This window comes from Phoenix dactylifera, unplaced genomic scaffold, assembly GCF_009389715.1.
Source record: "Phoenix dactylifera cultivar Barhee BC4 unplaced genomic scaffold, palm_55x_up_171113_PBpolish2nd_filt_p 000190F, whole genome shotgun sequence".
NCBI classification, from domain to species: domain Eukaryota; kingdom Viridiplantae; phylum Streptophyta; class Magnoliopsida; order Arecales; family Arecaceae; genus Phoenix; species Phoenix dactylifera.
The window spans coordinates 437,523-464,281 of record NW_024067717.1 but is presented as its reverse complement, the minus strand read 5'-3'; the positions used below and the strand labels follow the sequence as shown (position 1 = coordinate 464,281).

Sequence of the window (26,759 nt, the reverse complement as noted above, 5' to 3'; positions counted from 1 at the left end):
ACCCTGTTTCAGCCAACAAGCATCCAACTCACCATTCTAGGCTGATGCTAGAATATGGCCATAACACAATGCTGTCTCTCTGCATGGGCATATTATATGGTTAATTCTTTACCTTTTCTTGCACTGACCTCTATTAAAATTCTAATTATTAAGCTAGGTAATGGTTGAAAATCCACCTCTACTAGATAAGAAGTAACCATTCCAATCAATGGAACTAGGAGCAATCACCATATAACTGGCAATCCACCTTCAGTCTGAGCATCTCTTCTCATGATCAATGAATTTGTACATCCCCTTGACGTGTAAGTTGTGAATGGCCTGCTCAAGCCCATCAAAACTACAATAGATGTTGAGCAGCGAACAAGGATAGATTGTTCAGTAGTTTACTGGAGAACCGATATATCAATCTTCAAATTCTTAGCAACATATTTCCAACATCCTCATCAAAACCTGCCATTAAGAGGCTGTTGGGGGAACCTCATATAGTTGCTTGCAAGTCATGCCCAACAGCATCTTCTCTTTGTGCTTTATGGTCGCATCATATTACTAGTTAATCGGCTCAAATAAAAAGACTACCCTACTTGAAATTTTCTCCCCCGTGTGCATTTTTTAACCAAGTATATGCTTTGCTGAATAAGCCAGAATCCAATGTAGACAAAGGTCATAAGCAATCCAGCACCATGGTGCCTCAATGAGATATTCATTTCAATATGAAGGTATGTATGGCTTCAATTCGTCAGTGCGACTTCAGAAAAACATAAAAGAAAAAGGGCCTGAGGATGCATCAGAACTCTTTTTAGAACACTATTCTTGAAGGAATTTTGACATCTTTATCTTCCTTGCTTTAGAATTTTTGGCAGCTGAAAAGCATTGTTATGAATCCGAGGGATGGAAGAAGCAAAATGAACAACATAAATCCATCAGTATTGTCCAATGCCCAAAACCTGGTACTCTGATCAAGTGCTATGATATCATATGTTGGTAAAATCTTAACCACCGTACCCTGAAGATTCGATGAGATGATTACTTGATGTGAGAAGAGAGATATTACAATCTATCTTTCAACATTATTGCCAGTAAGAAAATAGTGATCTGCTGAAAAAGATGTGTACCTTCATCAACATCTGGTGTATATAACTACATAATTTTAGGGTATGCCTAACAGTTCGGACCCCAGTCATAAGGCTGATATGTCACCTTCAACTGAGTGCTTGCAAGCAACTCTAACAGCTCCTCTGACTTTGCTGGCTCCAGGTAGTTTGCTGCATGCTTCAATACCTCTAACTCGTTCCTCCCAAAATCCCCTTTATACCTGAAAAATTATAAGATAAATTCAACATATTTCACTAATTTTCAACAAACAAGACAGTTATTAGGGAAAGATTATCATCGTTGTTGGTTTAAAATAGCAAAAATGATAATCACACGAAAACATATTACATAGAGTTTGATATTGAGTCTGTACCACTTTATCCTCTTGGATACAAACAAAAGGTATTCTGAATCTGAAGGAAATCTTACCACTGCAAGATCTTGCTTGCGGAAGCAATCTTTGCTTCAGCATCAACAATTAACCCTCCATTCCTCAGAAAATCACGTGCGGCCTCCATCAGTTCTTTATCAATATTTCCTGGTGAGTAGCACCTAAGCGCAGGCCCAGATCCAGTGCCACATACCAGGGCAAAGTGAATCAGTGGTTCTGGATATGGAAGAGCCACCTGATCCATAAAAAAACAAGGAGTTGTACATTCAAAAGAAAGCCAAAAGAAAATGGTGAATTATAATAATATAAAATTCCCATTGAATAATAGTATTGGAAATTTTTTTAAGAAAATGTCAGGTTTAACCGGTTTTCTGAAGTTACATTAAAAATGCTTTTTGGAATATAACAGAATTAGAAGTTGATATGGTGGTGGCAAGGGAATGTTTTTACATCACAAAACTCTGGCATTGTGTATGTGTGTGACTTCTCTTCGCCCCAAGTAAGATAATGGCACATTTCCTTCAGCACCAGCTTCTTCAAGGTGTTGGTGGCCAAGGTCTTTATTCTTTAGCAAAAGCTTTAGAGACATACCATAGGAGGTCTCACCCATTTTGAAATTAATCACCATAATGTCCTCTTCATTTCCACTGCCAGATATAGCAGATAAGAAATGTCGTATTTTTATTGGCAAGTAATAAGTTAAATTTTGGGGATGATAAAAAGGTCAACAAAATCAATCCAGAGAACAGGGTCTTGACTCTCATCTGAATCTAACACCCCCAACCCCAACCACCCTTCCCCCCCACCCCCCACAAAAAAAAAAAAAAAACACTCAACACACACCAAAAAGGTCACCATTTGTATTAGGAATTTTTGATGCAGACAAATCTCAATTATTGTTTCCAATATACAAAAAGGGAAATTCTTGTCCTCAACAGAAGCTGCCAGTGAGCATTTTTAAAATTTCTCAAAGAAGTTTCTTGATCCTTAAAGCCAAAAAATCGAAAAAAGAATCCTTAATCTAACATATAGTTTGTTAATTGTGGGAAACCCTACAGTAGCCAGCCCTTCCTCTATGGGAAATCTTTAATCTAACATTCATCTAGATATGGGGGCTTCTTAATACAATAAACTTAAACACATGATTGAAAAGGTGAATCAACAACTTGAAATTTATCTGATCATTTCATTTGATAAATAATATAAAGGTTATATTATTGGCTACCTGAGAGGAAACATGCAACGGCCAACCCTTCTGCATAGGGCCAAACTATACACACTCATCCAGCTACAATTTGGGGATCGTGATAATTTATATGAAACTGAACCCATATTTGAAAAGTTAGATATGTAACATGGAACTAGATTTGACGATTTCACTAGATAAATATTATAAAGCATCAACATGTAAAGTGGTCAGCTCTTCTTCTGCATCGGTCTACTAAAGATGCTAATCTATATACAATTTGGGAAACTCTTAATGTAAATTGTGACAAGCTCAATCTGCAACTTGGAAATTAGTTTGATTTAATTACAAACAATATAAGGCTTTATAGACCCTTGCATATGAAAACTTCCCCCCAACCAAATCAAAAATCAATCTTGAGACTCCATCACTTTATCTTAGACACAGATTTCCATAAAAGAATGAAGTGATTTTTCTGAAAATATTCAATATTTAAATCAAGCCCATATGGTTCTTTAGCTTTATTATGAAAAACTAGAGAATAATAATAACAATGATAAATCAACAAATACATGCATGCAATGGTGTATTCAGTAATATGATATGAATGAAGATCTAAATTCTAAGGAGGCTGTGCAGAGGAGGGGTACTTAAAACCAGTCACTAGATTATGAACAAGAAGACCGAAGCTGGCATGAATTAATGTTGGAAATAATTTATACAAGCTTGCTATAATGCAGAGTTAATAAGAAATTGGCTAATAAGGATTCTAAAGCTAACACAAGCTTTGATGGTTTATGCTCATGGATTCAGATATAATTTTCTACAACCAAGCATAAAGTAGATAAAAATAAAATCAATTAAACTACAGGATGACTATCAGAACTTTTTCTGTTAACAACTGTCAAGGATTCTCAAACTAGCATTTCATACAGTCTTATTTATAATGAAAGTGTTGTTTTAGTGTTTTTCCAGTGTTCTATATGACAACAACCATCAAGCCTGATCTCATAATCTTAGACTGTAAACTGTAGCTTATATATCTTAAAAATTATGTAATAATAACAGGGGGAAAAGAATTGATCCTATCACTTATGTTGCTCTCCATGCTAGCACAACCCACCATTATAATCACGACTTACAATGACAGCTCCTGCAGTGTCCCATAGTTTGTGCTAGCACCGCTTTGCTTCATGCAATTCGCTGATCTGCACTTCGCGTATCTTGCACATGAATTATAACTAGATCTAGCTTATTCTTCTGGGATTGTTGTCAATTTGGTCTAATGTTCAATAGGATGCCATATTGGTTGTATGCTACCCATTGTATTACACTGTCTATGAAATGCTTAGCCTTATGGTTGCAGTGCTTCATATATTAATGTTCATAACAAAGTCTGTCAAGTCATTCATATGGGAAAAAGGGGTCTTGTTATGGTACGTTTTGAATATATTTTATTCGGATGAGAAGAGAGAGCTGAGCCACTGGCAAATTAATGGTATAAATATAAGTTGATAAGTAACCGGTTGGCAACCAGTTGTTCCCTTTTTTAATTTAAAAGATAGGGTTAGTCGACCTTTCTATTACTTCGTTTACTCTCCCCTTCTTTCATCTCTCATCCCTCCAGTGACACCAAATCCAAGGCCCCATTGCCACCATGCCTGCTCCACACCCCCCATCTCTATCTTTTAGTTTCTTGTCTCTCATGCTAGCTCCATTCCCCCCCACCCCTTCGATGACTTGGAGGATGCAACCCTCATCACTTCCATTTTTGCTTTCTCATCTACATCTTATTTAGATGCTTCTCTTAATTATGCTTCATCACTCCACCCATGCCTCTCGCTATATCTAATATCCTGCCTCTTTCCCTCCTCATGAGCTCTTTTGTTTGGTTATCTAGAGAGGAATGTGGTATGGTGGCAATGGGAAGTGAGAAGGTGGGTGCACATAGGAGGAGGGTGGGATGGTGGTGGAGGTTGATGTTACGACATGACAGCAAGGGTTGCATGGTGATAAGAGGCAAGGGCACAGTTAGAGAAGAGAGCACAATAGCGATCGGCAGAGGACATGGGGCACGGCAGAGAAGTTTGATGGAAGGTAGAAAATGAGGACATGGAGATGAAGGAAAAAAAGTTCTTTTCTTTTTACCACCTGATTTCTTGTAAATTACTAATAAATTTTTTTTGACCTGACATAGACTTAAGAGGAAGGACTACTTTTGCTGTCATCTATCAAATAAAAACACCCATCGTTTCTTCAAATTATTGTACTTGCCATCTACACCTGATTTGAAACTGGCTATCACTGATCAAATCTGGTCAATCTTAGTCATCCCTCCCACAATGGATGGCCAGTATTATTTTGAAAAAGAAGTGTATGGAACTTTAGAAGTACTCTAGCAAAATCCAGAAAATAGCATCATCAGCATATTCTTCAAACATAAAATTCCCTCAAGGCGTTATACACGGCACTTGAGGGGTTTCTTAAAAGAAAAACATATTAAACACTAATTAATATAAAAAATATGAAATAACTTTCCGACATTCTTTATATTATTTATGTCTGTGTTTGTACACTTTATCCACTCGTAGTCCATCGTGGTCGATGGAGAGGTCATGAGAGACTTTATCTTGCCTCTGATGTGAGGACCTCAATTTACTGAGTGATTAAAATGAGAAGTAAGAGAAGTACCAAAGAGACGAAGTACATTAAAAGAAAGGAACAAAACAACCTTCATTCGAACTGATCATACAACATTGAAACATGTAATGTATATTATTGATAAAACCAATAGATTCTAGGGTTAGTCAAACCTGCACTTCAGAGATGAAATCTAATCCTATGATGAAAGGCTAAGAGAGCCCATCAATTTAGAAAACAATATAGTTGTTCTTGAAATTGAGTCTCCAAATGAAGTCTTCTTTTTTCCTTTTATCATGAAAGAATAAGTAATTTCCAGAAATAATTCCCCTTGGATGGTGGTTGTAGATAATTCTCTCCTTAAATAACTCCTTATACAAATTTCCTTAGGTAGTATACTCCAACAATAAACTACCCATAAGTGACACCCTTGCATGAATGACAAATGGCTAATCATTATCCCTCCAATTATCATGCATAAGCAATTAATTAGATCTTGGTCGACATAATGTTATCGACCACTTTTAAAGTTGAGAAATGACATTAATTTATGGTATAAATAATATGAGAATGCCATCTCTATGAGGCAATAACCCATTAATGGATTCTGTCTTTGTAAATTGTAACTTTATGGGGTAAGGTTTACCATAGTAACATGTAAGATGTAATGTTGTGAAGCTCAAATGTTTATCATTTTTCCTGAGTCGTGAGGATTTGGCAACTTTTACACATACAAAGAGATGCTTAAGGAGGACCATATATTATCTCTGATATTGAAGAAATAAAACTTTACGAAACTTCCTTCTTGTTTCTCCGATATTGTCAAAAAAAGGATATAAAAATAGACCTTGTACTAATTAAGAGGTATGAACTGTCATCAAGGATTCCAATACAATTTTGATTCACATTTGATCTTTAGATAGTTTTGTTCAAAAAACTATCAATGTGCAAAAGTAGTAAAGTATGAGATGTGGAATTGTAAAACTACAGCTCTTATGCATGACACAAACTAATCAAAGGCACATCAAGATGGCAAAGTGCTAAGATGAGATAGAATTCTTTGAATCAACTCAATTGTGTTCCCTGTTTTTTTCAACCTTTGAACCTGACATATAATGTTTTAAAAGAGGCTGAATTCAGTCATCCGACTGCCTAAGGAGGTCATACTTGTTTTATAAAGCCAACGCCATAAATGATGGGATGAGAATTTTGGTTAAGGTACGATTATTTTGCAATTATTCTTACCATATGTATATATACATACATACATACCTACGTACATACATACATACATACATATATATATATATATATATATATATCTGCAATTTTTCATTTTCTCCATTGAACAAGTTGATATTTTCAACATAATTTTTACTCTCTCTATCTATGTGTGTGCCATCATTTGCATGCATGCATGCATGTCAGTATAAACTTGGACTAGAAGGTCCATATTATTTTTTTCATATCTCAACGGTTTAAATTGAACAAAAGGAAAGAAAAGAACTAGTTTTTTAGGATGCTAAAGGTAATCACATATTTTTTGTTAGAGAGAGAGAGAGAGAGAGAGAGAGAGAGAGAGAGAGAGAGAGAGAGAGGGAGGGAGGGAGGGAAGGAGGGAGGGAGAGAAGGAGAGAAGAGAGAGAGGATGATTGTTGTTCACCTTGAAGCGTTTGTCTCTTGGACCAAATGGCCTCATGATATTGTATGGTGGCCGTTGATTTCCCCGTAAGATACCATTGTGGATAGCTGACAGCGAATAGGTGCACCCACCAATAACATACTTAAAATCACCAAGAAACTTTCTCCTGTCCAAAGCTCGAGTAGGATAACCCCATGTTAATATTGCATGAATAGCCATCATGTTATAAAGGTTTATGAAGAAAGCAAGCTTTTCTTCCCGTGACAAGCCATCCAACTCAACTCTTTGAAGCTCCTCTATTATTCTCAAGTACCTGCAGAATATGCAGCAAAATGAATCATTAACACACTACCAGTTATGTCAAGTTCTACCTAACTATAACAAGACAATGAACTCATTGATATAACTGAATTTATGAAATATTTTCTATTTATTGACATAGGCCAAGAGAAGCCAAAAAATAAAAAGAAAAAAAATACTGAAAAGAAAAGGAAGAAAATGAGTTTTCTTTTTGTGCATAAAATGCAATAATAGATACTATACTTGCATGCACGTCATTAGTATGATGTACAAAATAAATTAATGCGTATGCATCACCTTTCAAGGATGCTTGTCTGAACACAATCTAAAATTCAAATATGCAAACTGGCAAAAATAATAGATGTACAAGATTTTCATTGTCCACAAGTAATAGGAATAATTTCACCATAATATGAAATACCCAACAGAGTTCTCACAGTATAAAGCACATCAGATGCAATGAGATAATAGGAGGAAAATCTATTTATCTAACATGCCAAGGATCACAATCTCTGAGAGCATAAATGTTCTAGTTTATGACGGTAACTAACCTTTTGAACTCCTCGCAACCATAAATGCTTCCATAATCAACATGTCTACCATCTTCAGATACATATGCTTCAAAAATTGCATAGGAAAGAAATCTTAACCTCAATGCTATTTCTGTAAGAGGCTTAGGTTGTACATCAATTGTACCCCTAGGGATGTTGTAGCATTGAGTCATGACAACAGGATCGTGATCCAAGAATCGATACAAGTGGTTTCCATCTTCAAATATATTCTCACTGCAATGATGATATTATGTAGCAGATGAACCATTTTTTGAGAAAAGGATAAACATATAAGTTAGCCTCGTCAATATAAAGATTAAACAATGATCAATCAAGTTATCAACTACATGGAATAGGATGACATTATTATGCAATATGATTTCAGAATACTTACTCCATAACATGCCAAAAAAAGTTTTCCCTGACAAGCTTTCTTGCAAATTCCACTGCCTGCATTTAAAGGGAAAAGGTAACAAAAAAGATGATAAATTTACTAATATGAACGCATCATACTAGCTTGTGCCAATTTTCTTAAAATAATGATAATGGGTGATGATTCTTTATAACAAATCTGACTGTGGAAGAATTAGAAGATTCATTAAATATCAAGAATGCTACATGGCCTTTTGGAAATAGGTTAAGATGTTAAGGCCTCAGGAAAAAGAAAAGCTTAGTTCATGATGTATACTATAGGAAAGAGATTTTTTGGTACTGCTGCTATTTGTTCACTGGAAAATTTTATTACAGAAAGTGTGTACCATTTGATGCTACAACTAATGCGGAGTGCATATCCATAATTTTAATAGGCAGCGAAGACCACTTCAGCTTTCAAAGAATAATTAATTAAAGAGAATGCAATGAAAAGGTGATGAACATCTAGTTCCTGAAAGACCAATTAACATGATTCTATAATGTCTCTTCATTTAGTAGAAAGAACTAAACTCAACTCAACTAAGCCTTAATCCCAAACTAGTTGGGATCGGGTACATGAATCAGTTTTCCTCCATTCCAGTCAAGTTAGGGCCATACTTTCTGCAAAATATTCAGAGGAAAGGAACGACAGAATAAATATTAAGCAACTAACCTCTTCTCTCTCCAAGTACTGATCCTCTGCCAAGAAATCCACGGCCTCAGACCCAAGAAAACAATTGCTAAATCTTCGCATCTTATAGAATCTATCCCTAGGAATAATTGATTCTCTCATCTTTCTAACTATAGCGGCCAACTCATCAACCTTCCCACTACTAGACTCATCATCTTCACCAGGCAATGGTGGCAAAGGAGCAGCAGGTGAGGGTTCCTCATTGAAAAGATTTTTTATCTTCTTATCAACCTCCCCAGACTCATCCATGGCCCTCAGTTCACTAAGTCCTCCAACAAGGAAATCATTAAAGTACACCCGAGGAACAGCTGAAGATCCAGTGTTTTTCTCCAACTCCATCTTCCTACTAGGGAAGATATCGATATTGATTTCAACATATTTGAGCCTTTTTAGCTGCATGAATAACCTAACCATTTTGCAATCCTGACATCCCAATCTTGTGTATACTATAATTCTTCCCTTCATAACTGGTTCATCAACTGAGCTTTCAATTTGGACATGCTCTACCTGCTCAGGTTTGCTTTGAACATCTGATTCACGTCCAATTTTGATATAGTTTAGAGGATTCCATGTAGATCGTTCCCCACCCTTCTGTGATACCTCTTTTAGTTTAGAATCTGAGCTAGCATCCTCTTCCTCATCATTGTCCTTTGTAAAATTATCATTGTTCTCATCACCATCGGGAAGCCCATCTTCATCCTTTCTGCCAGAAAGCCGGCGAAGAACGGTTGAAACTGCAACTATTCCCTTCTCCTTAACAAAGTTTTTCAGTGCAACAGCTTTTTCAGGCCACACACGTCCCTGTGCTTCTGGATCAAGTTCCAAAGATTGACCCGATAGACTCCTGGTTGCTTCCAGTTCAGGAGTCTCTGTTCCATCAAAAACAGGATCTGCCTCCTCTTCAGCAAGAACTTCCTCTGTACTCTGGTATGCTACTTTTGAATCCTGAGAATCTAAATTTATACTTTCATGCACCTGAGATTTCAAGCCTTCAGCTTGACTTTCACTTTGCTGCACCTGCTGTTTCAAGGGTTCACCTTGTTTTTCACTTTCAAGCACTTGATGTTTCAAGACTTCACCCCGATTTTCACCTTCAAGCACGTCCTGTTTCAAGACTTCATCTTGTTTTTCACTTGCATGCACCTGCTGTCTCGAAAATTCACCTTGATTTTGACTTTCGTGCACCTGCTGTTCGGAGCCTTCACCTTCTTTTTCATGGTGGACCTTTGGAGATTCCTCATTGACATTTAAAGATTTCAGTTCACTTGACAATTCCCCTTCACCTTTACCTTGAGCATCAAGGATGTTTACTGTGGTATTATCTGAAACTGAGACACTGACTGAATTTTTCTCATCTTTCTTTCCACCTTCCATTGTATCAGCAAAGTATATGCAAGAGTAAACAATGTTCCAAATAATGGCCTTTTATAGTTTGAATCTTATCGGTCTTTAGAGGACAAGCCTGTAATAACACAAGTTTAAACACTCATTTATCATGTAAATAGATAGTAAGGATAAAGAGCAGAAATCATCCCAAATAATATACTCTGTACAATACAGTCCCAAGAATCAAAATTGTCAGCAAGAACTACAGAAGACATGACTGACTCCAAAAGATATTCGATAAGTCTTGCCAATCATGGTTTTATTAGCTTCCCACATACACATGATGGAACTAAAGTTCCGCACGACATTTTTCTTGGTGTTGTTAGTCAAGCTAGTAATTCCCAAGCAAATGACTAAACTTTAATATACACCAAAAGAAAAAAAAAGGACAAACAATTATAACAAAGACATAGGAACCGTTCTGATTCAAATTTTCAAAGTGTCATGGAAGCATTTACATGTCTAAATTCATTATAAATAAGGAAAAGTCAAAGAAGCTTAAAATGGATATTTTTCTACAAATACCCCATTTAGTTCATGGATTCATACAGCTAGAAACATGTTCAAAAGTAAAAAATTTATTTTCACCTAGTCCAATTGAGGAATTACAATCATCAAAATACCGAAGCCCAATAAAAGATCCTAAAAAAGACAAACAGATCTCTTAGAACCCTAAACCACTGATGTCGCATTATTATTTTTATTTTATATCACAAGATTCCAGCTTGAACTTACAAAAAAGAAACAAACATCTAAATCTTGCATGGATTAGCTTCTGCAACGTCTCATGGGCAGAAACAACATCAAGTCTAAAACCCTAACCAAATGAAGCAAAACGCATCAGATTAGTATCCACTGTTTCGCTACCCAGAAGCGGAGATCAAGAAACGAACCTGGCCACCAAATCAGTGCCAACATTGCAACAAATGGATCAATAAAAAAAAGAGAAAAAAACGTCCTTTAGGGCATTCGGAGCAGGATCTCACCGGAAAAAGGGGGCAAAAAAATTCGAAAAAATCGGAAAGGTCGAGTAGCCAAATCCACATACCCGCGGATCTAAAGAAGAGAAGGGCGAGAGGATATCAAACGGAGAATGACAACAAGAGTAGAGAGAGATCGGAAAACGGATGTGGTGGAGATCAGAAAGAGCGCTCAGAATCGAAGAGGAGAAGAAGGAGCTTCGGAGACTAGATCCGAAAGCGGGAACAGCGGGCGAGAAACGCATGGGACTCACGGAACCGAACCCTTTATTTAGACCAGTCAGCGGGTTAAGTCCATGGCCCAGCGGAAAGTTTATTTCCTAAGTGGCGTCTACACGATGCGCGTAAGGATTTGAGATTCGTGTTTACTACCACGAGTATAAACGCACCACGTGGAAGTTTTTGTGGAGGTTTTCAGAGTGTACTGAAAAAGGAGTTTCCTCTGAGATGTGGAAGGAATCCGGCAATTTGGGAACGTTCGAAGAAGAGACTGGGCGACGAGGAGGCGCATGGACAAGTCCGTCTCAAGATGATGGATAAATGCCGTCATTTATTTATCGATATTGATGCACTTTGGATGAGCTACATATTTCCAAAAAGGGGAACACAGAAACCAGGAGGAAACAAGGGCTTGTAGGAAGTTGGCCTGACATGGTCAAACTTGATCTGGGTCTGACCTACATTGGCTTTAGGTTACAATTTAGATCCAAATTTGATTCATGCAGTCACTTATATGCCACATCAAGTTGAGCCAAAGTTTGTTGTATCATACTTGTTTTTGAATGCTTTCAAAGTCTTGACATTTCCACCACCTTAGTGGACAACTAAAGAATGAATACCTTCATGTATCAACTAGAAACATGGTGAAGCAGATGAGAAATTGACTGATATTGTAGGAATGAGATTAAGCTACTGATTTTATTTGGAAACTTTTTATGCTGGTCAACCTTGAGCATACAATGAGGACCTAATATTTGTCATGAGATCTAGATATCGAATTACAACGTATACTGCAAATGCTTTATTCTAGATCACCAAGAAATGCGCATGCCAGTTGCTTCCTTTGTTTTCGAGCATGTTATGATCTCTCTTACTTCATCTAATGCATCACATAACAATTTTGACATCTCTATTGGGAATATTGTTTTATCTTATTTGTCTTTTTTGGTATTTAATTTGCTAATATATCTATCCATTATGATCTTTTTAGATGGTCGAAAAATCCTTTCTTTTCAAAAAAAAAAAAAGCTTGTTTACCATGCCGGTTTATTCTTTTGATTTGAAAAATACAATATCATCTCTTTAAAGATCCGTCTTTCCAAGATTCTCATATTTTGTTTTTCCTATTAGAATTTTCAGATTTTTTAACATATAAAAAGATGTCTCATATAAGAGTCTTTCTACAAAAACATATCTCCCTTTTTATGATATCTTATTTTATTTTTTCAATGAGGTGAGATACTTGGATTTTCTATAAATAATAAGAGACAAGATTTTCTATAAATTAAAAGATGTCTCATATAAAAGTCCTTCTATAAAAAGATTTCTTCCATGATAAACCCGATTATTGGGATTTGGGGCTTAATTATGCTTTTTTTTTTGGTAGAGGGAGAACATTATGCTGCTCTCTTATTGCATTGTTCTGCATACAAAGAAAAGAGGAGAGAGAATTTAGGCCTCATTCTATCAATAGAAAAATCAATTCAGCTTTACCCTTGACATAAAGAGTTCTCATTATATATAGTAGATTAGAAAACTCATAAAAAGATATGAAAAACAGCCTAGGTACCAAAAAGATCTCCTGCTCATTCGCAAAATCTAGTCGAATTTTATATAATTGCATTGCAGATACCAAAAAAATAAATATAGGTTCGCTAGATCATTTTACATCATGGACATCATAGTTAAATACTGCTCATTGATACAAATTCACAATACATACATACATACATACATACATACATACATACATACATACATACATACATACATACATACATATGTATGTATGTATGTATGTATGTATGTATGTATGTATGTATAATTTTTTGTTTGTCCATATTCTTCTATCTATAATTGAGTGAGTATTGACAAGGAGCTCCCTCATGTTTTTTTTGTCTATATGGTATCTAGCGTTAGGTTGGGTCAGTTGGATCTCTCCAAACCCACATAGAAGACTTAGAAGTAGGGCCGAGATATGGATCTAATTTAAGGCACAAGTTTCGTACGAGTTGCTTCAAATCACAAGATCTAAGATCTCGGGATGATCCACGTGTAGAGATCATAGAGGATCAGGAGGGAGCATCAGGACAGCCAAAGGCCGGTGCTCGTCTTCTATTCCTCCAAGCTTTCTTCTTTATATTACTTAATTTTACCGCGGCCTTTCTCTCGCCAACGTCTCTAACAAAATCTCCCGCCGATGCTGGCGTCTCTCTCCGTCCCAAATCTTGACACCCAAATCCGTCACTGCTTTCTTCCCTCAGCACTTCTTCCACCATTCCCACTCAAAGGAACAGATAGAAGAGCTGTTCGGAAGAGTTCCCACAAAAATTTCCTCAAAATCCCATCCAAGAATGCCTCCATTACCTTCCAAATTGAAGCAATCCGTAGTCGTGAATGCTCTGTTAAAGACCCACGTCCTAATTCTTCCGAATGCTTCCCGGTTTCTCAATTGGATCCCAAAACACTGTCTTCGCTCCTTACGTCGTGCTCTCATCTGACAGAAGTTAAATGTCTGCACGCGGTTGCGATTAGGTTGTTTGATAGCTCTGTAACTTTTGTGATCAATAATCTGATCAGTGCCTATGTGAGGTTCCACGAGTTGCTTCATGCGAGGAAGTTGTTTGATAGAATGCCCGAGCGAAATGTTGTTTCTTGGACGGCGATGCTTAATGGGTATCTCAAAGCAGGTCTAGAGGATGAAGTTCTGAGACTGTTCGAGGGGATGGTTGAGGACAATGTCGAGGCTAACAGCTTGACATTTGTGTGTCTATTGAAGTCGTGCGGTAATAGAATGGATTATGAGCTTGGGACGCAAATTCATGCTGGTGTTGTAAAAGGAAATTGGAGCAATTTGATAGTGGATAGTGCTCTCGTGTACTTCTATGCCCAATGTGGCGACCTTCTTGGTGCATCTAGAATGTTTGATAGGATGCCTAAGCGGGATGTCATTAGTTGGACTTCGATGATCACAGCTTATGCACAGCATGGGCATGGAGAAGAGGCATTTTCGATGTTCTCGCAGATGCAGTACAATGGGTTTCGCCCAAATGAATTCACCGTTTGTAGTGTTCTGAAGGCTTGTGGGGAAGTGAAAGCTTTGAGATTTGGGAAGCAGCTGCATGGTGCTATACTCAAAAGAATGTTCAAAGAAGACGTATATGTGGGAAGTTCCCTAGTGACTATGTATGTAAGATGCAGTGAGGTCAAGGATGCTCGGATAGTCTTTGATTCGATGCCCAAGAGAAATACAATTACATGGACCTCCATGATTTCAGGTTACTCTCAAAGGGGTCTCGGAAAGAAGGCCATTTTGTTGTTCCAAAGAATGAAGGAGCGCCGTGTATTTGCTAATAATATGACCATTGTTAGTGTTCTTAGTGCTTGTGGTTCTATTGGATCTTTATACCTCGGAAAAGAAGTTCATGGACAGATACTAAAATGTTATATTCGGGAAAATGTTCATATTGGGAGCACGCTCATTTGGTTCTACTGTAAATGTGGAGAGTATGCTTATGCTGCAAGAGTTCTAGGAACTATGCCTGCAAGAGATGTCATCTCATGGACTGCTATAATTTCAGGCTATAGCAGCCTTGAGCACGGATCGGAGGCACTTGGATTCTTGAATGATATGTTATGTGAAGGTTTGGAGCCAAATCCATTCACTTATTCTTCAGCTCTGAAAGCTTGCGCTAAGATAGAAGCTATGAGGCATGGACAATTGATTCATGCTTCTGTAAATAAGACCAGAGCTCTTTCAAATGTTTTTGTTGGCAGTGCACTCATTGATATGTACATGAGGTGTGGCGGCACTGCAGATGCACTAAGAGTTTTTGATACCATGCCAGAACGCAACTTGGTTTCTTGGAAATCAATGATCATAGGATATGCAAAAAATGGGCTCTGCAGAGAGGCTTTAAAGCTCATGTATCGAATGCAGGAAGAAGGATTATATGTCGATGACTTTGTTCATGCAACTGTTCTCAGTGTATGTGGAGATATCCAGTGGGAATCAGAGTGTTCTGCCCCATGCTGTTCTCTGTCAAGTTGATTGCAGTCAAGAATGTTGATGTTGGGCAATGGTGAACCCAATGATGGACTCATTCTAAAAGCCAGTGAGGCACTGTTACTTATGTTCTCTAGTATGACAGTTCATTTGCAGGATTAAAGAACAATCCAAGACACAGACACAGATTGTCAGCAACAAAACAGCATGGGGACAGATTGTCAGCACAGAAAGCATTCAACATCTTCTGAAGAGGTATGCTGGCTGGTTGGTTGCTCAAGCAGGGGCAAAGAAGGGATTGAAATGCCGTGTATCATGGTAGAGGTTGTAACTAACCCAGTAAGCTGGTTTTATCACAAAAATAAATATGCCAAGAGCAATTAAATTTTAAATCTGAACATGTCCAAAATTAAAGATAGAGAATGGAAATTATCGCATTCTTCATGGTTTTATCAACATCATGATAAAGCTCTTGCTTCTTTTTTTTTTGAGGGTCATGAAAAAGCTATTTCAATGCCTATCCTTGGTTAGTTAGGTAGGACTCTTCGAGGATGGAATAACACCTAAAATCATGTAGATGCACTCATATTGCTGTACATGACTGCTCTTCTTCATGCACAGTTTCCTCTGAAGATTTCTTTAAGACTTTCCTTGCAATATTAAATTTACCCCCAAGCCAATCAGGTGATGCTTGAGAAACTCATGCTGAATTTCTGTTCCTGATTTGCAATATTTTTTTTAAGAGAAATTTGCATCACGTTTCTTATTTGCTCTATTATTTGTTCATTTTGTTCTTTCAAAATAGCAGTTATTTCCAATTTCTTCAAAACAAAGCACCTATGTCCAGGCCAGTAGTTTATCTCTCTCTCTCTCTCTATGAAGAACTCCGTGCTCAGCTGATTCAGGGTCCCAAAGAGCATGGAGACATAATTTCTTTCTAGCTTTCAGTAATTTGAGTGATACTGGTGTTCTAAACATCGGCAACAGCTGTAAACCATTGCAGCTGATCATGGCTATTGACACTCGGAAAATTTGAAGATGATCTTGAGATGGTTTCCAAAACTTGGGAAGAGTCCCTCTGTAAATCTTCCAGGATGAGTGGGAGATTGTTACCGAGGTTAAGGGCTATAGTTGATCAGACCCATTTGCTAATTGGAATTATAGAAGGGAGACACTTTTCACTTCTTAAACTGTGTAGCTGAGTTTTAAGTTAAATTTAATATGCCTTGCATCCTTGGAATTACCACATCCCACACGGCCATGTGTGTGGTCACACAAGAAGTGCTGGAGCAAGACAGCTGATTAATTCAGAACTTGCCTGAGTCTTTCCTCTCTATATATACATTTAGCAACCACAAACTTCTTCACTGCAAACAAAGAATGGCAATGGAGAAGCCCAAATCGGTGGCAGTGCTGATCCTTATGCTCGCTGTCTCGACCATTGCCTGTCCGAGAAGCGATGACGATGTGCAGGTTGCTGCACCAGAGATTTGCCACAGCCGGTGCTACCACGGACAGAGCCTGTGCATCGTCAAGCTGTGCACTTAGATCGATGCAGTTGAAGAGTATATCCAGTGTCACCAAACTTGTGATCAAGCCAGCGTATTGTGTCATGGAGCCTGCAACTATCCTGGCGGTGATGATGGCTCAGGTGGTGACCAAGCTGAGCCTCCTGCATCGAGCATGGGAGTGCCACGGGCCTAAGTGGTTCTCCAACTTGCTAACGTATCCTCTATTTATATAATGTGAAAGCTTAGGACTGTGTCCACCCACAATGCAGACAATAAGAAACACATTTTATATTCATTCTATTGTTGTCCTTCATATGAACAAATTGAGCAACAATGTAAGGCTTCAAGATCTAATAAATGATAATGTTATTAGGCCTCAAGATTGTTCTTTAACACCCCACCCCCCTCATGGCTACAATGGAGGAAGTTATTTTCAGTTATGTATTTTTAATGTGTTTGGAGGCTATATTTTTTAACAAGTCCATTATCAAGAGTGCATATTGGAAACTGCTTTTAGACTGAGATTGTTGTGAAGGTTGGGTCTTGTGTTGGCAATGTTGATTGTATTGGAACCTGCATTTTAAGAAGTGCGTGCTCTCATGGATTGGTTTACACAGTGCATGTTCAGTTTTAGTTCTCTCTAAGGTTTGCTATGGTGAAATTCATAGCCTGCATAAGTCAAAAGACGACCAAAATTTTTTAGATTTTCAGGCATTATTGCCTGGAAAAAGAAAATTTTATACAAAAGCAGAATGATGAGGCATTTTCTAGTTGAACAGCAAATGAGTAGTTGGAGAAAATTAGCTTATCATGATCCAATTTGCACAGCTGATCTCTTATTTCATTTCTCAATGAAATGAGGGGTGGATAATCCACTGTTTTACTCTCAAAAAATAATAAAAATGAGAAAACAGAAAAAGAGGCATATCAGATCATCAGGACAATTTTTTAATCAATGCATAGTCTCCTCGCCTAGAATTTCCATATGATTTGCACTCCATGGTCAGCGTTTAGGTGATATTGATATTTAACCAATTTGTTGTTTGAATGCCTACTTATGTTCTAAATTCTAAAATGTTAGCACGCTGCGACATTCTGTAAATCATAAAGTTATTGGCCAGAAGTGTTGTTATTTGTAAGCAATTCAATCGGCGAGGAAATCTCCAAACTCCTCCTTATTCATCATGCCAATTTACTTGAAATGTAAATTGTTATTAAAGATTAAAAGACCTTCAACCTCGACTGACCACTTGAATTTTTTTGCCTAACTGGTATAAAGCCTTCATTGCTGTGTTACCTGCATGCCTTGTGAACTTCATGGATTGCCCTTTTTACTGCCTAACAAGATAGTTGTTGGAAGTGGAACCACACTTTTTTATCCCTTTTTTTTTCAACAATGCCCCTAGCAAACGACATTTTTTTTTTGGTGGGAGTAAACAAGATAAATATTTTCAATATGGTGTTTAAGTTCGGTACTCCTGCATGATACTGTAGTTTGCGTTCCTTTTATCAACAAACCAAACATTTTCTATCTATCTAATGCATACCTACGGTAAGCATCTCATCTCAATTTTGCTTTGTGTGTAATTTTTTAGTGACTTAAGACATGTGTTGTCCACCAAAAGTACTTACAATACCAAATATATCCTAGATAGTTGTTGTGGTTCAAATTTGGCCCGAGGGTGACCACACCGAGGGAGTCGAGGGAGCTGCCGGCTGGAGCAGAAGAAGGAGAGCCACCTCCCGTACGACGGCGTACCTGCACAAAGCCTCACCAATGGTTCCGGTGAGGGCTCTCCGACGCTTAAGTTAGAGTGGATCTTAGTTGGTCCAAAAGTCTCTTAGGTGTTATTCGATAGGGCTATTTATAGTCTCCGTAGAGGTGCCCAGGTGGCTGAGGTATGACTCGTCCTCATCATGGGAGGAGATTGATTTTAGACAGATGGCGCGCAGCTAGAGCTTGCTTGAGGCGCACGGCATAGGCCGTTCCTGTGAACGGTAAGGTGTTGATAGGTGTGACAGGGTGTGGTCCCTGATTAATATGTCGTGGCATGGCCAGCAAGCAAAACATGGCACGCTGAGGCTGCTGCAGGGCATGGCCGCAACATGGGGACGACGAGATCGGCCTTCTAAGATCGGCTCGGCTTTCTGAGCTCGGCCTTCTGGGGTCGGCCAGTCATAATTTGCGTATCTATTCTCTCATAAATTAAAACCATAGTTGGGTCTCATGACTATGTTCACCAGGTGATACAACTAAATCAAGAACTCGCCTCTTGGAATAATGGCTCTGGTAAATAAACAAATTTGGAATTGATTACCAGATAGAAGAGCAAAACTCCAAAAAAAAAAACGTGAACTCCATAAAGAAATGTAATCCAAAGCCCAGTCAATAAACTCAACAAGGAAGTAAGCATCTATATCCATTCTTATTAAACATAAGGGAACTGACAGATTCCAATCTTTCTCTTGCTTTTCCAAGAAATAAAGAAGGAAAACAGGGGAGGGGGAGAAAATTTTATCCATCTCATTGCAGATGATACATCTAGTTGAAGTGTTCTGTTTTCTCTTGTATTTGAATCCTCTTTCCTTCATTATTTCATTAATTCAATGAAATGGTGGTGACTTTGCAACCATTTCCAAATATGAGAATATTTGAGTAACAAGAATAAGGATGGGATTTGTTAACATGATAAACTGGAACTATGCACCATTTAGATCTGGCCTCAATTGCCTTCCCTACATGTAAAGACATATCAAGTTGTTGTCCAATATGGTGCATTAAATCTTTTCTTACTCCTTTTTGCAAATCAACCTAGGAAAAAAGATTATATTTATTTGCAAAAACCTCTTGTTACAATGTCATCTCCTACGTGAATCATAGGCCATGGTTAAGTTGATCACCAAAGATGCTGAATGAGGATTATATCCCTAGTTATTCTCAACCAGGGTCAACCATGAACAATAAAACACAAAAAATTTAAGATCCCCTCCATTGAAGAACAGGTTTTCCCATTCCCCCATTTAGCATTCAGGGTTCACTGGACTTCCTCCCCCACTACCTCCTCCATTGCTGCTAGTCCTCCCCCTTCCTCCCTAAATCCTCAACGGTCCCCACTAACACCAAGGGTAATATGGCTTCTCGATGGAACTTTTATCCAAGGTGTGTGATGCAAATCAATATTTTTTTTATTTTAATCAGTTTGCAAATAGGGATAAAGAGAGATTTAATACATAATATTATCAAAAATATTGAGCGTAACGTGCAAAAACCCTTCAATAATACTATATTCTACTTAAGATTGCCACACAACCTTCCCCAGCAACTTATAACTCTTAATCTCTATTTGGCACAAAGGATGGATTGAAAGAAGGATAGAATCTACCTTTCTATGTATGTGGTGAAATATGGAAAGATGGATAGGAATGATTCCCTCCACTTTAGTATAGAAGGAATGGAAAGAATAATGAATGATATTTGTATGATATTTTTACTAAACTACCTTTTAAAAAATAAAAGATGGGGCATGAGTCTCTTATAAACCCACCTCTCAGATGCTCCATCGATCCTTTCAACCCTATCCATTCTCCCTCTCATGAACCCAACCAAACGGAGAATTAGGTGCACACCTTCTGGCCACCCACAACAGTTATTCTCACACATGAGGTGCCGGCGGATACACTAATATAATTACGAAACTACTTAAACACCATCCTATATGTATGGAGACAAGAAATACCAATTAAGACATCCAAACCAAACCAAAAAAATGGCAATGGTGATGGAGAAGGTCATTGGCATGATATTCCTTTTGCTGGTGGTCTCAAGCAAGGGTGAGGCTCAGCCACTTGGTGGTGACCTACAATCTGAGACAGACCTGGACGAAGGAGAGTTATGGTGCGAGCATTGGTGCGGAGACCTGATGAGTGTGTGCATCTCGGAGAACTGCGTCCAGCTTCCTCGTGGCGATGAGCACAATCGGTGCCACCTTGACTGCGACGAAGCACACACCAAGTGCAACGCCAAGTGCCATCATGTTTGATCATCTTTTCGACATGTTATTAGTATAACAGGAAATAAAGGTAAGGAGATCCTCTAAAGGATGCATGACACAAGCATCTCTACTACATGGACAAGTATAATCCTTGTTCTATAGCATAGCAAATGTGCTGGAATTTAATCATATAATAGAACCTCTGGATGCTACAGATTCTATGTTTTGTTTCCTGTTTCTATATTTAGTTTAGAAGCGAACAAATTAAATTCTGCATGCATTTTATAAACCTCAAAATATTATCAAGCCCAGGGACTGGACTACCCAGCTTGATGCACACCCTGGGAAAGGGGCAAGATTATGATCTAAATTCTGAATGCATCTGCCTATGTTGGCATCCTATGAGTACTCTGAAATCTCCATCTCTTCTTTTGAGTATGATAGGCCAAAGGCATTTGGCTATACAATGGAGATTGCTCTTCTCTAAATACCTCTAACCCTCAAAGCCCTCTCCCAATATCCCCAACCCTTCAACTCTATGGGAAGACAGAAGGCAAGCTAACATTTTCTTGGTATCATCATCAACTATTTTACCAACCTAATTAGCTGACACCCTTCAATTTTTTTTTTTTTAATCTCCACCAAATATTGTGTCTGCAAAAGTATAAAATTACCTTTGATTATGAGAAACTATCCCCTACACTAATTTCCGACCCCTGATGATGTCCACAGGTATCAGACATACTGTTGAACATACAATAGCAAAATTCTTGTTAATTTATGCGACAACACTCGGCTTTCTGTTCCATCTACTGTAGCTTGTCTCATGCTTCTTGTGGTCAGAGATCAAAATGCTGCAAATGATCTTTAGTATCTAATTGAAATGTTGCTCCAAAATATGTGATGAAACGAATCCAACCATTCAGTATATAATCGCAATAATGTGAAATCAGACACTGGATTTAAGTTAGTGATGCAACAACTCCGACTACCACAACCAGAGATACAGAGTATCATACCATGCCTCACCAAACATTTGGGCTGCAATCTCTTTCCCTGACCCAAAACCTTCTCCATTCCTCTCAACCCATGGCAGCCTAGGGTTTTGCCCACAAACCACTCGCTGATCGCAGTATTTACCAGAAAAAACCATTAGATTTCCGTCGGTCAGACTGATTAAACTCCGATAAATTCAACTACATGCAACCAAACAGACCCCACATGATTCACATGAAAACATCTCCCTACATGCAACACCAAATATGACCTACACATTCATTCAAGTTTCCATCTAAATGGAGATATCAGTATCTCCTAATTTTAAGCATCATTCTTGAATTGCCAAATTTGAAAGTATTGACTGGCTAGGCTAGTTTGGCTCAATGTATCTCAGAATTTTGTGAAGCTCTCTTAACGCATTAGATAACAGTAGTCCTACATAGCCCACCCATGCCGAAAGGTGGGTAGACATCACTCTAAATAAGATAACACCATAGTTAGGAGATAGGAGAGGGACAGAAGAAAGAAAAGGAAACTTCTAACAAAAAAAAAGACCTTAAACTTAAAAAAGGCTCACTTCTTCCTCTTCTTTGGGGGCTGAAGTGCCTCGTCCTCATCGTCTTCCTCCTCATCCTCATTTTCCTGATCTTCTTCCTCCTCGACCACCTCTTCCTCATCATCCCCACCATCATCGTCGTCATCGTCGTCGTCGTCATCTCCATCATCGTCGTCGTCACCACCCTCCTGCTCCTCAGGCTCTTCCTCTTCATCCTCTCCGTTCTCTTCACCTCCAGCATCGCCACCTGGGGCCTTCTTGCTACCGCTATTGTTGGGGTTCTCATATCCCTCCCCATCTTCCTCAGAGATCTCCTCTTCACCCTCCCCAAGGTCACCATCTTCACCATCCCCATCCCCATCTTCGCCACCATCTTCCTCATCAGCATCAACAGGCTCATTTTTGTCATGGTTCTGTCTGTTCACTTGAAAATCAGGCATAATATAGAGCGGATCCTGGACAATAAGAAAACTACTTCAAAATGCGAACAAGCAGCTTCTACATGGAAACAAATAGAAATCCCAACAAAAAACCTGAACATGAAACAAGGAGGCTTAAAAGAACCTAAAGCCTAAAGCCATTGACATTGGAAGAGATTTCAGTTTTGTTTAAAAGATTTCCATTCTCATGAAATTAAATAAGCACTGAAATGAAGAACCACTTTCTGCCTAACTCAAAGGCAGCCATCACCACATTGTCCTAGTTCACCAAGGTATGGTCTTAACTTCTAACAGTTCTATGTTAATTAGATTAAGTAGAAAGCTTACCAAACCTTTGACAATCCAGCAACAATTAAAAAGAGTACAAAGGACAATGCTGTCTTTCACGCACTCACATAGAAAATTTCTGGAAGTGAAATCTAGAAGTACCACATTCCGTCAGCCCATGTCCAACATCACATTGGTAGACCTCCCACATGATTCCATCAAAATAATTTCAATGAAGGCATCTTAAGATACCATTGGCCAAAAACAAGTGCTCCTGATCAATTAACGATCACCATTATGGCGTACCCATAAAGAAGCCATCAAAAGCTAAGTGATATATATTTTCACTGTTCCTTTATTCAGATAGGTATGAGATTTTTTTTGGTATAAAAGATAGGTATAGAATTGATAACTTAATCTAGTCCTTAGCTCGCAAAACGGCAGTATCAACCATCAAGAAAGATCTCACGCTGACCAATAGTTAAAAATGCAACATTTTTAATAACTTGTGCTGTTCTCGAAACAAATAAAAAAACATTTATTTTAACTTGTGGCAACATTATTCAAAAGTCAAACAATTCAATCAAGATAATTTAATTTTAATCATTTTTTTTTATTAGTCATAAAAACCTATAGAAAAAGTTCGAAGTCAAACTTGGGGAGGGCCCTCTACGTAAATATTCATAAAAGAGTAGTTTATTTGTAAATGACGTTACAACCTAGAAACTCATTATTTATTCAATTTTTCACCAAACTTAGGATAAGGACGTATCATGCGACCGTTAAGCCAATGGCCCCGCTCGCACGTGGAACAATGATATTTCCACCACCATTTCTAGACGCGAAACGTACCACCCTCAGCATCAAAGCCGTGGACCAGTTTTGTTCTTACACACACACAAAAAAAGAGTGCAAATAAAAAAATACATATACAACACAAAATCAGCGAATATTCGCTTCCCCGAATTCGAATATTCTGGAGACCACCCACCAGATATAAACAAACCGATGCTTTTATCCGCGGCGGGACCGACCGCGGAACCCAAAGATAACCAAAAACCGAAATATATTGCCCCTCGGGTCCGGAATGGGACCCACCGCCGCGCAAGATAGAACCGAGCCCTTACCAAGACAGGGATTTCTTGCTAAGAGTGGATCCATGGATGAACTGAAAAGGGATTTAAATGGATTAAGGGGGTTAACGGGGGGATTGAGCTCACCGGGGAAGGGAGGGGGGCTTTGGCGACGGCGGCGGTGAGGAGACCCACGGCGGGGGCCTCGGCGGCGCACGTTAGCGGGAAGAGGGGGACCCTTGCTGGCATCACAGGCTCCATTTTTTTTGGACGGCCGAGATCTCGTCTCCCGGTGAACCTGGGAAGCGGGAGGACGAGGTGGGAGATGGAACAGAAGCCGTCAGATCTAACGGAGACCGTTAAACAACGAATCTCAAAAAAAACGGCAATGAAGAAAAATCTTTCAAAAGAAAACCAAATTCTGGAAAAAACAAAAAAGACACCGACTTCCCCGAAATTGGAAAACGAAATCAAAAGAAACCAGTGAGAATCCAGGCAGAGAAAGTTAGATCGACCGAAAACTCGAAAAGGGAGAAAGAAATGCCTAAAACCCCGGGATTAGAACGGGAAACACCAGAAAACCAGCGAATATCGAGTTTTGGGGGCGAAAAACGGGAATTTCAGCAAGAAAACAGCGAGAACGGAGGCAGAGACGGTACCTGGAAGAGAGATCCGAGCGGAGAATGAGGGCCGAGAACGAAGTAGAAGAAAAGAAAGAGGGAGAGCAGCGAAGGGTTTTTTTTTTCCTTGCTTTTTTTTTTTACTGGAAGTAGAGGAGGGAGACGGGCAGGACGGGCAGGACGGGCAGGCGCGGCGAGCTCGCTGAAGGGTGGCTCTCAGCTGCCCGTAGAAATAGGTGAGGGAGGACAAGTGGGGATTGGAAGGGGTATTAATTAGCCCAAGGTTATAATAATAATCCATGGTTTAAGGTCTTAATGGTACCTTCTAATCGAAGGTTCTCTAATAAAAGCTGGGGGGGCCAGGAGTGGATGGGAATAGGATTCGCCCTGTTGCTAGGGTTGGGCTTACTACTTTGTTAACCATGGTTAAGATGTGAGGTTAAGACTTAAAAGAGGTGGATGGAGATTTAATTAGGATTTAGTAACACATGCAGTCACCTTCAATGTAAGCTTACCTACTAGGAATTTGACTTCAGACAGCCAATTTCAAAACAGGACCAGTTTTAGACCATCTTGGCTAGAGTGAATGGAACAGCTTTCTTCTATTTAGGCCGAGTAAGCCGGATTGAGCATGATGTTGATCTCATCCAAATTAGAGCTCAAAGTTAAGTTCCATGCATCCTAGAATATTTCCCTAACTTGCTAGGTCACCAAAGAAAATCTAAGACCCTAGCACGGCTTTCACAATCATTCCTTTTTAACTTTTTATGACTCTTTTTTCTATTTACATGTTTTGACCATTATATCAGCGAAGTATACCCCAAACTAAACAAACTTGGCTTGATCATTGCAGCGATAAACATCAATAAAAACAAATTTTCTTATCCTATCTATCGTAACACCAATTTGTTGCAAGTAGAGTGGATCATTAAACTATGATCGCGAAATCCCAAAGTACGCAAACCAAGTGATTTATTAACTATGAACTCAAACAATCGACTGATATTTCAAAAAATCATTCATTCTACCAAATTGTAGCAATTTTAACTTGCCATTTGATCTTAAATCGATATCCAGCTCCGATCACATTAGGCACAAAAACTAACCCAACCTAATTATGGGTTCAGCTCAAGACCAGATTTTGGACCAAGAGAGGTCTATCTCTTCTTCTACTTCGGCCTCAATGCTAACCAACTTGGGGGTGATTGATCGCTTACACGCACCGGTTCTAGCCATTACCCGGAAGTCCAAGTCAATGCGAGTTCTCCCAGGCCCTTCTATTTAAGATCTAAAGTCGGGAGAATTTTTTCCAAGCCGGAAAAAAAAATCTGGTTGTCAGTGAGATATAGGCTGCAATTTTTTTTTTTTCCCTTTAAAAAATTTCGTCCCACGTGCACGTGAGGGAGAGTGAGTCGAAGCAGCTTCCAGAGAGATACAGCTGTCCACGTGGCGGGTAGTTAAATGGTCTCGTAGAGTTTCTTTATGCGGGATGTGGCCCTGCAAGTGTGCGAGGGAGCTTCGCATCAAAGTAGGTGGGGAGTGTAAGATGTACTCTCACGAGAGGTTGAAGAATCGAGTTCGGTCGACGTGTCGCCATTTTAGTGGAAGGTGGCGGCAACTGACCTAGGAGGAGTGTAATTCGGCTGGTAACGGGCTAAGCTGGAACACGATCCGAATCTGGTCGTCTACTGTTATATTATAAAGGTCACAATTTGTCGCACTGAGTTGGGGTTGTATCAGGTTGACACTATGCATGGATGCTCTAAGAAAATTTATCAATCAGAGGTCAAAATCCTCAAATCTAAA

The 26,759-nt window shown here is 38.8% G+C and overlaps 2 protein-coding genes across 4 annotated transcripts; one reads left to right on the top strand and one right to left on the bottom strand.

Moving 5' to 3' along the window:
* Positions 1-664: 664 nt before the first annotated feature.
* Positions 665-11,522, bottom strand: LOC103723548. Of its 3 annotated transcripts, XM_039117220.1 has the most exons (8): positions 11,184-11,522; positions 8,887-10,366; positions 8,197-8,252; positions 7,803-8,036; positions 6,973-7,264; positions 1,522-1,718; positions 1,113-1,312; positions 665-1,003 (listed from the first exon to the last, which is right to left on the bottom strand). In XM_039117220.1, exons 2-7 carry the CDS (start codon positions 10,276-10,278, stop codon positions 1,159-1,161), a joined length of 2,325 nt encoding a protein of 774 aa, XP_038973148.1. In that variant the 5' UTR covers positions 10,279-10,366; positions 11,184-11,522; the 3' UTR covers positions 665-1,003; positions 1,113-1,158. The 3 variants fall into 3 exon arrangements, with proteins under 3 accessions (XP_038973148.1, XP_038973149.1, XP_038973150.1); XM_039117221.1 differs by having other exon boundaries at positions 665-1,312; positions 11,277-11,522; XM_039117222.1 differs by lacking the exon at positions 11,184-11,522 and adding an exon at positions 11,026-11,169 and having other exon boundaries at positions 665-1,312.
* Positions 11,523-13,549: 2,027 nt separating this feature from the next.
* LOC103715261 (pentatricopeptide repeat-containing protein At4g18520, chloroplastic) lies at positions 13,550-17,500 on the top strand. Its single transcript, XM_008802832.4, has one exon. The coding sequence runs from the start codon at positions 13,690-13,692 to the stop codon at positions 15,538-15,540; it is 1,851 nt and encodes a 616-aa protein (XP_008801054.2). The 5' UTR covers positions 13,550-13,689; the 3' UTR covers positions 15,541-17,500.
* The last annotated feature ends 9,259 nt before the right edge of the window (positions 17,501-26,759 follow it).